Source organism: Rhipicephalus microplus, chromosome X (assembly GCF_043290135.1).
Source record: "Rhipicephalus microplus isolate Deutch F79 chromosome X, USDA_Rmic, whole genome shotgun sequence".
Lineage (NCBI taxonomy): Eukaryota > Metazoa > Arthropoda > Arachnida > Ixodida > Ixodidae > Rhipicephalus > Rhipicephalus microplus.
This window is the reverse complement of record NC_134710.1, coordinates 226371106-226384143: the sequence shown is the minus strand read 5'-3', so window position 1 is coordinate 226384143 and position 13038 is coordinate 226371106. Positions and strand designations below refer to the sequence as shown.

Genomic DNA, 13038 nt, shown 5'->3' with positions numbered 1-13038 from the left:
TAAACACCCATATACTTTGCTATGCCACATGGCACCCCTGCCTCAGCACTTCTCCTAACCGATGTGTGATTGCTTCTTGTGCCCGAATAATTACTTCTGCTGACAATATGATAGCATTTTTTTTTAAGGGCAGTGCTTTAAGGAACAAATAAGCGAGATGCGTATTTTCAATTTCATTCATGCTCTAAAATGAGGTGCACCACAACACAGCCATGTAATTCAGCGACACACATTAGGTAATCGTGGAGAGGACTAGGAACTTTTTCACTATTACCTTGGAACAATACCCCCTGTGGTCATTATGGTGAGGGCTGCTGTGTAGCTTCAAGAACAAAAAAGGCCACACAGTCTGATACACATGCTCCTTCAAAGGACACTGCAACACTTTTTGACCATGGTCAGAAAAGGTGGCCGATTAGTAGTCGAGGCTCCCAAGAACACGTGAGCCAAATATTATAGCGCTGTAGACAGCCTAGAAATGAATTCTCAATGTGAGCTAAAAATGGCTTTCTTTTCTCTTGAAAAGTGATGCTACATACTAAAAAACCATTGCATCACAGGCCAAAGTGTCACGCCATTGGTTTATTTGAATGGCGCGCTTGGGAGGGCCACAGCGGGAGACTGCAAAACATCTGTGTTCATGTGTGCGATTCCTCTGAAAAGGTGCGCGTTCGAAGGAAAAAAAAAAGTGCTCAAGATCATGAGGCACGTGTGACGTACCTTCTTCTCCTGTGCCAACCCTCCCTACTTAGCTTCCAGCGCTTTCATCGGCATGAGAGAAGAAATAAAGCAATTACAGCGTGTGGCAAATCTTTGTAACTTTGCTCGTACAGGGCAGATTCTAAAATTTAGATTTGTGAGGCAAAAAAAATCGATTTGTAAGCCAAAAAGCTCCTTCAGTAAAACCTTTCCATGGCTACTTGAAAAAGCGTCCCAGGGCCCCTTCAACACCATGAGGTTGAATAAGTATCCTGCAAACTTTTGTGTTTCCCATGCAGCTTTGGATAAACAGATAGGAAAATTCTCAGCTTTCATGACCTCAAGAGACTGGCAAAGACACATGGCATTTCCTTACGATTGACATGGGGTTAGATAGGTGTATTTTACATTTCAAATTATCAGTATATCAAACTATTTCACAATCGCTTTCAAGGTTGATATATTCACGTTTGCCTGAACATTCATAAAGTTATAAGTATTAGCGCGACCAATATGAACATTATATTCAACATGAGTACAACAAACCATGCACGAGAGCATTTTCAAAGAAATCTTATCTTATCCTAACAAATCTTATCTTATCCTAACAGTGAAATGACCGCGGCAACAGGTCTCAGCCCATAAGACTTTTCATTTTTGCAGTCTGGTGCTGTAATAATAAGGTTGTGTATAAAGACAGCAGTGTGCAGCCACAGAATTTACCATGTGAAAAATAGGCAGGGTGGATAATTGGCCATTCAGTATAAATCCTTTGGTTGCGCAGCCTCGTCAATGCATGTACTATCTGCGTCAAATGAAACCCGAACAGCGGCAAGCTTTCGTAGTAGTATAGTGTGCACCGTCAATTAATCATCATTGACAAGCGCACACATCCTGTTCAGTAGCTCTGCGCATATATGCATACCTGCCAATGGCAATAAGTGGACAGCGCGCAATATACCATCGCAAAGGCTTGCCGCTGTTCGGGCTTCATTTGATGGCAATAGTAGAGTTATTAAGAGCATAATGACAGGCTTACATAAGAGATTGTTGAGGCTGAGGCTATTTCATCCCTAGGTTCTGTGTATCCCATCATGTACCCTAAGTGATTAAAAACTCTCCTTTCTTAGAAATTAATATATGTGCACCTGCTATGTCATGCGATACTTTCCCTCCAGTGACATAAGCAAGCAGTAGTGCAAACAAACATTTTTTTGGAAGTAATCATCAGTGTTGTCTGTCCTTTTCTCATGTCCCTTTTAATCCAGCCCTATTTTTTTATAAACAGTACAGTAAAGCTTGTTAATTCAACCCTTGTTAACTAAGAAAATCAAATAATTTAGAAGTGTCTTCTAATCCCAGCAGCACAAGCACCGCTTCTGTTAGTACGGACACATTGGGCCACAACCCAGTTAATTCGGACGATGTACAGAGCATGCTGAGTGCGAGGCACCTCCTATGTGCAAATCAAAAGAGCGAAAAAAGTGGCTGCATGCAATTTTGGGTTGCAAATTTATCTCCACAGTGAAGGTCTACCACAAATCAACATGAAAATGTCAACCTTGCAGGAGCTGTGCTACTACTACAAGAACTTCCCGTTTGATCAATATCTATGTAGCCTTGTTAACAAAAGCATATAAATAATGCCGAGACTCTGGCGATACACATATAAGAAGTAAGAAAAAAAACTCCAATAGGTACCCATATGCAGGCTCCAAAAAGCCTCCCCCCCTCCCCCCAAAAAAAGTTCTGCATACAGCCCAGCTATACCGGTGCACATTTTGTCTTTTACATTCACATTGCTGAGAGGAACATAACCAAATACTAAAGGAGCCTCATTTTAATTAATCTTGTTTGACCACTAAGAATGCTCTTTGCTAGACCACTTAGAAATAGCAATGCAAGAGGAACACAACTGGAGGTATAACTCAATCATCCACTTATTGTTCGAGATTTAGCACCGGGCTTCCTTTAAGAGTTTTGCAGCAAAGCCTACTGTACAGGACAAAAAAGAAGTTATCGCACCACAGCTATTATCATGAATGAAAAGTGAGTGAGCCTTTAGACTAGACATAAGGTAAAATACTTTGCGGTGAGCTTGCACAAATACTATAATAAAGCCTTTCAGGGGTCTCTATCAAAAATATGCTACCCATAATGAAACATTTGGTGGATTAGCCCAAGTAAAAGTACTTACGCTTTTTTGAAAATATCTGACGATTTAAAAAGTCAAATACTGATCCAGATTCTGCTGCCTTGTGGTACCGCCTTTCAATCTTCTCTTCCTCCCTCTTCATTTTAAGCAGCACCTTTCTTTGTGCTTTGGCAGGATCCTGTATCATGCCCAGTTCCTTTAGTTCCATGCATTTGTCAAGTGATTTCCCTGGAGCACAACATAACAATTACTTCAGAGCAGCTATGACATCTTTTTCCTTAATATGCAATTGACGACTGCAAAACTAATTCAGAATTCATCTCTTCCCACACATACTGTGCACTTAATGAAACATCAAAATAGTAATGTCCGCAGTTCTCAACTTAACAGTGTCAAAACTACAAGCCTTATAGCGTGCCCTAAAATGTTACAGCAGCTGTGCCAGCTATGTTTATGCATTATTTTACCAAATCAAAAAAAAAAGCTACGGGTATAGAGCGTACGTACGATAAATTATGATTAGTTAAACTTGTGATTCACAGCCTTAAACAACAACCCACACTACAGATATCAATTCTCAATCACTAGGATTTCAGAATAACCACCATGGTCACATGTCTCAAAGTATGGACAATAAACTGAGCACTTTGTACTACAGTCATGAAAATTTTCACAAGACAAAGAGGTGTGTCTCCTTAATAAAACCAGGTAACCCCATAAATCATGAATATCTTTTTTTTTCCTAGTGAAAAATTTGTATGAAGTTTTGTTGCCACCATAAATACCCAAATTTCAATTTAATAAAAAAAATACAGTCTTGCGATTTTATGAGTGGAAAGTCTTAACTTATTATATATGATACATCCGCACTTGCAGATATACTTCGTAGCCATCAGCCATACAGAACTACATAATGAATTGAATAAAAATAAGAAAAAATATGTCACAATAATTAAAACTTAAAACCTTGATGATTTAAAGCAGTGCATTTTTTACAGCTCAATATCTCACAGTGGTTTTTTGTAGGGTTGATAATGTCATGCCCAAATGAAAAAAAACATATCAAAAATCATTATGCGATATGAATGCCTGATTGCATTTGATTTTACAAAAATGTTCGTACTGTAAAGGCTTCAAGAAAAATACCTTTAACAAGCACAATGACTATCTTTTTTCAGGAGTGAGATGACATAGACCGAATTGGGAGTAGTTTTTGGAGCAGCAAAATTTCAATTTTGGAGCAGAAAAATCTTGCTTGGGAGCGGTTGGCAGCATTTAATATGTTATTCTGTGAGCTTGAAAATACAAACTTTTAGCAAAGTGGGGGTACCAGTGCATATTTTAATTGGTTTATAATGCACATAACACTGAAACAGATTTTGAAGGAAGCTTTTAAACAGATTATCGCCGGGTATGAACTGTACTATTTTTTTTACATACCACATGACCTACCTGACCGTCGTAACAAACATGTGAAATAATATTTAATTAAAAAAAGGGTTTGTTGAAAACTAGGTTCCCCGGGCACATTTAAAAAGAAAAACGCATCACACTCAAAAAAGGAATCCAGAAATTGTGATTGCACAAGAATCTTAGTTATCTAACAGTGGTCCTTCGCTTAAAGAAAAGCCTGACATTATAGCATCAAGAGCTTTTAACAGACAACAAAAGCGCGCTTCAGTGCCGTACACGGCCACCTCGTGCAGGACCACCTTCAAGATTGCAGTGCAGGAGCCAAGAAACCTCGCTGCACTGACTATATCGGAAAGCGCGTGCATATGGCACTAAGTGATAAGCAAATGATACTAATAACGGCTCTCCATGCGAGCAACCATGAGTTATTAATACGGCACGCGTTGACCAGTGCTATTTTGTTTTGTTTTTTTAAATCATAGGTCATCACAATCAATGTAGAAATCCTGATAATACACGAACTTGAGATCGCCACTCCGAGACTCGCGTAAAGCGCTTGCGCAGTGCAGGTAAGAAATTCGTGTGCACGCAAACGAATCGCCGATCGAACAGAGGCTGGTTTTATTGCATAAGAAGAAAAGAAAGAAAACGTCACACTGCCACCAACCAAAACACCAATCAAGCTAAGCCTAGAAGCAGCACACGTTGAGAGTTTGGATTACAAAACAGAGCAGTGGCAAATCATCATTCATGAAAACTGTGCCATGTGATCGCCGACGTGTCATGAGTCACAAATAACGCACCGAGGTGCCCGTTCATATAGTTTTTGACGGTTTAAACTGGTTTGAACACCCGTTCTGTCACCATAGCTTTGCAAATAACCAATTGTTTTTCTCTTCCTGCTGACACTGATGTGCAGATTTTGCAAGCGATGGCTTTTTAAATGCAAAATGCAATGAGAACTCACTCGTCTAAATAAGTTAGTAGCTAATGGGCGTGAACCAAAAATGGGCTGCACACGTTCTGTCACTCATGGAACCCATTTTGAGAGCCCATGTGCACGCGCCAAAGCATCAAGGGTACGCGTTGCATGCAAGAAAATGACTCCACGTTACTCGCTCATGGCAAATGCAAACACATAGGTGACCACACGCAGTAGCATCGACATGAAAAACCGTAGCGACCGGAGGAACATGCTACGCACAACAAAGAACCTGAGAGTCAATGCCGCTACATTCGTCACTCGAATATTTCACAAGTTGACAGTGGCACAAGAACACGCAGCCTAGCTAGAAGCAGCAGCACGCTCAATGCACGGCAGCACATTTTTGTGCGGTGGAGTATATTTACAACAGTTTAGAGGAGATTATGGCGGCACCACGGGCGCCTTCGTCACCAGAAATGTGCGAAGTTAAAAAACAAAAACGCGGTTGGGTACGTCTTATTAGTCAACTCGGCCTTTTTTTCTACTGAAACTAAGGTTAGCATCAACATTCTAGTTTTCAAAGCTGTTCTGGCGCAGTTCGGTGCAATTTTCGCATTTTTTATGCTTTTGGTACAAGAAAACGAAAATGTATATAAAATACGCAATATGTGCAGTTGTCTCACCCCTGTTCTTTCTTTTCCTCCAAGCATCATTTGTTTCTGCTTCTGTAGTAAGCCCTTGAAATATAGCTGGATTCGCACCACTGCATCCATACTAGTAGGGCCATAAAAATATCTTACGAACCCACTATGTCAACCATAAAAACCGCTGAAATTCAATTTCCTGGTTCATCCACCACACAAATGCTGAGTTAAGCCGTATAACGAAACAAAAAAATTTTATGGACCCAACGTTACTTCCAGAAAAAAAAAAACCAAAAAAAAAAAGAAGCAATCTACTTCTCGTTAAAGAACAATGCACAATTCCTAGCTGTATGATGTATGATATAGCAATTATTACTTATCTCACAAAAATACTGTAATGCCTTTCTTACATAACACATTACAGTAAAATGATTAAGGGTAAACAAAGCATCTCTTTTTTCTTTTTTCTGCACTGTGTTTGAGAATTTGTTGTATCAACATTCCTTATATTAGGGATTGGTAAATCAAACATATAGAGGAAATAAAAGCCTAGTGTCATTAGTGGTATAAGTCATATACAGCAAAATTTTCTGATGTTGGGAGAAACATGTGATACATTCAGCTGAACCCCTTCATAAATGACATGCACAGGGAGCAGTTCTTCTGTTCAACACCTATTTCAGGATAGGCACACTGGTCTCTCATACCCCAAGTGTCTCTCATAAAGTGGGTTCAACTGTATGATGTAATAAATGATACATGCATGACATTGGGATGGCTCTTTGATACTTTCTTGAAACTTAAGTCAGTTTGATATTCACTTTTTAGCTACCACCAATGAGTCACAAAAAATGCCGCTAATGACAAAAGCTGCGGTATTGGGGGTGAAGAGTTACCAAGTCACCCTCCATCAGGTTCGCCTCGCGTGCATGCAAGATAGAATAATGCCGGCACACTCCCCATAGGTTTGGCTGTTAACGCTCTACAAAAAACAGCCCACGGAAGCATTCCAGGACATTTCGGCAAATACTTTCGAAACAAGGGAGGTCTTTACGATCAAGATAACAATCTCAGACAAAAAGAAAGCATTACCATACTTACTCACGTAATGAACCCACTCACGTAATGAACCCACTCGCATAATGAATCTACCTCCTACTTTGGTTCATGAAAAAAAAAATTTTTTAACGAGTCTGTACACTTTATTTCAGTGTAATAACCACTGCCGTTGACAAACCAAACAACGGTAAGTCAGGCCATTATATTCCAAAGTAATGACGATATAAAGTTAATATGTATTCGAACAACCATGCTAAACAGTTGTAAGCAGCGCGAGAGCGGACGAGGCCAAACCAAATTTTAAAGTCGTGCCTTTTACAGCAAAGCGCCATCTTTCGAATCCAGACCTTTATCTTATTCATCCTGAGAGAGCAGAGTCACCACCTGGTGGCCACTGATTAAAGTGCACCTAGTATGGATTGTATGGTCGTCGTACCTTCCATTCACCAGAATCATTTCGGTGTAGTTGCCGCATTGCACCGTAAAAACTTGAATATGGGTCGATTAAAAAAAACGCGATGGAAAGGCAACCCTAATCTTATACCGTATTTTTGCGCGTATAACCCGCCCCTGCATATAATCCGCACCCCCACTTTCAGCTCACCGAGAAGAAAAAAAAAATCCTCGCGTATTGCCCGCACATTTGATATACAGGAAAGGCTGTACAAAAGCTACTGCTTAAGCAAAATAGCACATATGTAGACAGAAAAAGCTTCATTTAGCAAGCAGAATACGCTGTCTGCAAGGCCAGTCACAATTCACTCACTGTCACTGCTCTCGCTAGAGCTATCACTTGAGCCGCAGTCCTCACTATTATGCACAAGGTCATCTTCGGTTCATCCATGTTGTTTGTGATGCAGCATTTCTTGAAACTTTTTCGCACCATCTCACCTGGAATGGCCTTCCATGCCTCGACAATCCACTTGCAGAATAGGGCAATATCAGGCCTTTGGACTCGTCCTGTCGGCGTCAAGTCATAGCAGCCTTCGGCCATCCACTCGGCCATCCACATGCACTTTGAAGGGCTTGTTAAGTGACATATCTAGAGGCTGCAACATTGACGTCATTCCACCGGGTATAACAACTAAGTTGGTGCCGTTGCGTGAAAGTCGGTCCTTCACTTCCTCAGTTGTGTGGTCGCGGAACGAGTCAAGAACAAGCATAGACCTCTTTGCAAGCATCGCACCGGGCCTCTTCTCCCATACCGTCTTGATCCAATCTACGAACAAGTCACTGTTCATCTACGCGTTCTCGTGTGTGCGCACCACCACACCGGCAGGCAAATGAACCTTTGGTAGGGTTTTCCTTTTCAAGATGACGTACGGTCGCAGTTGCGTGCCGTCGGCGAGGGCACAAAGCAAGACTGTGATGCGCAGTTTCGTGTTCCCGCCGGTCAGCACGCTCAACCGAACTGCTGCCTGTCTTCTCAATTGTTGTGTCCAACGGCATTTCAAAATAAACAGGAGTTTCATCCGCATTGCCGATTTGCGAGAAAATGTAATTGTGCTGCTTTCGCAGGCCAATTACATATCTCTGGTACTTGAGCAGCTTCTCCTCATAAGAAGCCGGCAAGCGTTGACATATTGTAGTCCACCGTCTGATTGAGAGCCCTTGCCGCTTCATAAAGCGGTGCAGCCATCCGCGGCTCGCACGGAACTCGTGAGGTAGGCCTAGCTCCCTCAAAAGTCGCTGCGCTTCCACTTGGGCCACCTCGGTCGATACGGCATGACCCCTGCTTCACACATCTTCGATGAACTTTACTAGCTCCGCCTCCAGCTCAGGGTAGGCACCGGTCTTAGGGCCACGAAATGACCTACGGTCGCGGTGCGCGGCTCGTAGGCTCTTTTTCTTCTTTCTCCACAGTCGCACGCAGGACTTGTCCACATCGTGCCTTCTGCCTGCTTCGCGATTTCCGAATTCCTCGGCGACGGCGATGATCTTAAGCTTTTGCTGAGCCGTGAAGGCCTGCCGCCGTACGCTACTCATGGTGACAGAACAGATCGACTTAGCCTTGGCGAACGGGTCGAGATGTGGAGAACTAGTGGTATCAGCAAGGTAAAGAGCGCTCACACTCGGCGACAACTTGACAGCACTACCCCTTCTAGTACACTGTAACAGCACCCTGGAAACAACAGAACCGAAATACATGCCTTCTACCGCGTCAAAAAGTAGTACATTAATTTACTGATATCTCTATAGGCACTATAACATCTCATTTGCCTTGCTGAAATAAATACTGCTTTATTTATTATGGAACTTGCTTTATTTATTATGGAACTTTCTTAGACAGCACCACCTTTTCGGCAAGCCCTTTCCAAAAGTAAACATGGCGTCCGTGACGTAGGGACATGTGGAGGGTCACTGAGCGACCGCGAACGTCCAAAAAAATACTTGTGGTGTGACAGTGAGATTTTACACTGAACAATCGAATTGTCTCTCCCCAAATGTTTTTCTAAACGTTTCAACGATGCAAGCAAGCGAAACCAAAATCAGCCGCAAGCTGCCGTGCTACTTGCGGAGCAACACGAATTTGCGGAAACCGCCTCTGTAGCCTTCGCTACACTGTTAAGGGGCTTCACAGCACAACACGCATTGCTGTGAAGCATCACTATAGGAAAAACCCCGCGTATTATCCGCACCTCCACTTGGCAACTGAAATTTTTGGGTTCTTGATGCGGGTTATATGCGCGAAAATACGGTATACCAGTCCCTGGCAGAAAAAAAAAAAAGTCTTGCAACAACGGGCAGCTGAAGTGGAAAGCCTCAACTGCCATCTTGAGCATCAGCAACGGTGCCAATGGGCAATGATAGGCAAGGCCTACAGTATTCTAGCAATGTCATTTTGCTTCGGTTATCCTTGTCGGTCTGCTGTTTTCTTTTTTCCATTTCCTTCAGAAATGAGCGGTAGTCGACAGCAGTTTACGATAAGAGATTAAGAAAAAAGTTATCGAGTATGCCAAAATGCACAGCAACCTGATGGTACGAGCATTCGGTGCTTCGGAGAGAAGCGTTCAATACTGGAGGAGCCAAAAGCAGCGCTCCACATCTTGCAGCAACCAAAAAAAAAAAAAAGCTTCGTTTCGTGAACGGACTGCAGTGCACCCCAACCTGGAAACGCTACTCACCAAAGTCGTCCGGGAGCTGCGTGCAACGTCGCTACCCATGACAGTGGAGTGCATCCGTGTGAAAGCTATAGAGATAGTGCGCGACTCTGGCCTCATGAGGGCGCAATTTAAGGGCTTGCCATTTTATGGGTACACCAATTTAGGAAGCGAAAGGGCTTTGTACCAAGGCAGCGTACTACCATGTGCCAAAAACTGCCTGAAGATTTCAATAACAAGCTGGTCGAATATCAGCGCTTTGTCATTGGGCTTCATCGACAGCCTATGAAACTCCGATCTGGTTCGATATGCCTTCGCACCAGACTGTGACCACTAAAGGATCCAAGCAAGCGAAGCTCTTGACGACAGGCAGCGAGCATTCACGATTTACAGTTATGCTTGTGTGCACAGCCGATGAAAAGAAGCTGCCCCCTTTTGTCATTTTCAAGAAAAAAGGGGCTACCAAAAAAAGACTTTCCTCGGGATGTTATCATGAGAGCGAACGAAAAAGGGTTTGTGAATGAGTCCCTTTTGCTTGAGTGAATGCGGCTCGTGTGGAATCGGCGATCCGATGCGCTTTTTCAGCGACCGAGCATGTTGGTGCTAGACTAATTTCAACACGGCCGATGTAAAGAGAGCTCTGTCCAATGGCAAGACGGACCTTGGCGTGATCGCTGGAAGACTAATATCATTCCTCCAACTACTAGACATAGTGCTCAATAAACCCTTCAAAGATTGTGTGTGCAAGCTCTACATTGAGTGGATGCTGGGCGATCATACCGAGACCCCTGCTGACTGCCTACAACATCCACTGCTTGTGACCTTTTGTGGCGGGGTCAGCATGGAAATCTTTCTCGAAAGAGATAGTGTGCAAGCCTTTTCGCAAATGCTGCATCAGCAACGCATTAGATACGATGAAGGACAATGCACTCTGGGACGTAACTAGTGAGAAACAGAAGTCATCGGACTCAAGTTCGGGCAAGTCTAAGTTACAGCACTTTGTGGCCTTCTGGCATTTCACTACGTGTCGAAATAAAAAGAAACGTCACCACAGTGTAGCTGGTTGTGTCGCGTATTTATCAAGGTAAGAGTGCGTCGCCATACTTTGCAATTTTTAAGAATTTCTTTTTCAGAGATTCAATATTGGGGGGGGGGATCAACTTATATTCCGGTTTTTACTGTATATATTACGAGTAGGCTGCAGTCAAACCATATTATTCATCGACAATCAGCTCGCACCACTCACACAAAAACGCTGCTGCGTACATTTGTATGCGTGCCACCGGCCGCCTGTCAACACTAGCGCGGTGAAGGTGCTGCCACCTATAGCCCAATCTGCCTTACATTATAAAGTCCAGAGTTACTACCACAACTATGGGCTGTCCAGAGAGCCAACTATGCGGTGGTGAGGCTAGGCCTCCCCATTTCTATCTGGGAGCGGCCAGTGACATTACTCTACTGTCAAGCAACCCTGTGGCACGTCATGTGACACATGCGCTGAGCAGAGAGGCCCTCTACACATGCTTGGCGTATTTTGTCTCGTTTGCTTTGTGCAGTGCACATGATTTTCCCTGAGCTGCGATTTCCGTTCATCTGCGCAAATCGATCCGTACAGAGTTGTCACTGACTGTGAGGAGCGGCAACTTAGTGTGAGTGCAGAAAGCATGGCATCAAAGCAGTGCAAGCCCCTAACACTACAAAAAAGGTTGCCCTAATTAAGGAAGTCGAGAAAGGAGGCCGAACGAAATCGAGCATCGCGCAGGAATTCGGCATCCCTTTCTCTACGCTTTTGACGGTTTCAAAGGTGCTGGATGAATTTCAGCACAGCTTCTCCAGCCAGCGGAAGCGGGTCCGAGGGTCGAAGTTCATAGACAAAGTGACGTTGATGGTATGGGTTCCAAATAGGGCCCAGTGCAGCAGCAGGAAAGATACTCTAATGCGATGCCTGAAGAAGCTAGAGGACGCTCTCCTAGACCACAAAGTAGACGAGCATTAGGCAGTTTTTTCTGCTAAGTAAAGTGGCAGCGTGACAAAGCCCAGCCGGTTAAAATCTCTTGTATGTTATTTTTCTTGCTTTTAAACCTGCACGAGAAGAAAGATTATAAACTGCCGCTGAAGAGCCAGCAAGTAGTAGTGACTTTTCTGAAAAATAATAATTTTTCCTCGCGATTAGCACATCTTTGCTTATCTCAAAATTTTACTTGATTTTTACAACATCGAGTTAACAAGGTATTACTGTATATAATGAAACAGACATGACACCTTTCCAATAAGAATACATAGTGCCCACTAAGACTCAAGCCAGCTGATTCTGCCAGGACATGCAATACCTGAAACCCCAGCGCAGTGGAATTCTTACAAGGCAGTAATTTTATCTTGATACTTTAGCTAGTATTGATATGCTTTCCAAGTTTTTAAAAAAAGAAGAAAATGAGTTGTTCCTTACCAGCAGGTAGCACAACAGCCTCAACTGGCTCAGTTCTACCATTGCCCCTAATACCAAGTCCTTCCCTGATAAAGCAAGAAAAGGATGCAACTATTAAATAGGAAAAAAAAGAGCACAAAAACTTAGCATTACTTGCTAGATTTTTCCCAGTTCTAGCAAGATACAGATATTTAGGCATTTCGTAATAAAATATGCAATTTTTAATATATCCTTCCCAGGTTATTGCATTTTGAAACATGGCAAGCCGTTGTGAAGAATATAGCTTGCACTATTCGCCCAATAATCTCACATACTTATTTTTCTGTGTGTATTTATGAAGCCCTGAGAGAGGAATACAAATGAGGAAAGCAAAAGAAGCTTCACCAAAACTGAATCATTTTGTTTGCTGGGAAGAAAGGGGAAAAATGATTGAAATAATAGCAGAGACAAATGGATGTTGCAGGTTCTCATGTGGCCCCTCGAAAATAAGTAAACCTTCGTGTTACACTTTGAGTGCTACAAGAGAAAACATCCCATTAGAAGAAGACAGAGCATGCTCAGGGAGAAGTAGGGGCCTATATGCTTTGCCTTTCCTTGCACTACGAAAAATGTAGTCT

The 13038-nt window shown here is 42.7% G+C and overlaps 1 protein-coding gene across 1 annotated transcript in view; it reads right to left on the bottom strand.

Moving 5' to 3' along the window:
- The window catches only part of LOC119187499 (zinc finger CCCH-type with G patch domain-containing protein), a 50017-nt gene that overhangs the window by 19316 nt on the left and 17663 nt on the right, over positions 1–13038 (bottom strand). The window contains exons 7-8 of the mRNA XM_037435628.2: positions 12443–12507; positions 2897–3082 (exon numbers count right to left, since the gene is read on the bottom strand). Coding sequence (XP_037291525.1) covers positions 2897–3082; positions 12443–12507 — 251 coding nt within the window. The remainder of the gene's footprint in view (positions 1–2896; positions 3083–12442; positions 12508–13038) is intronic.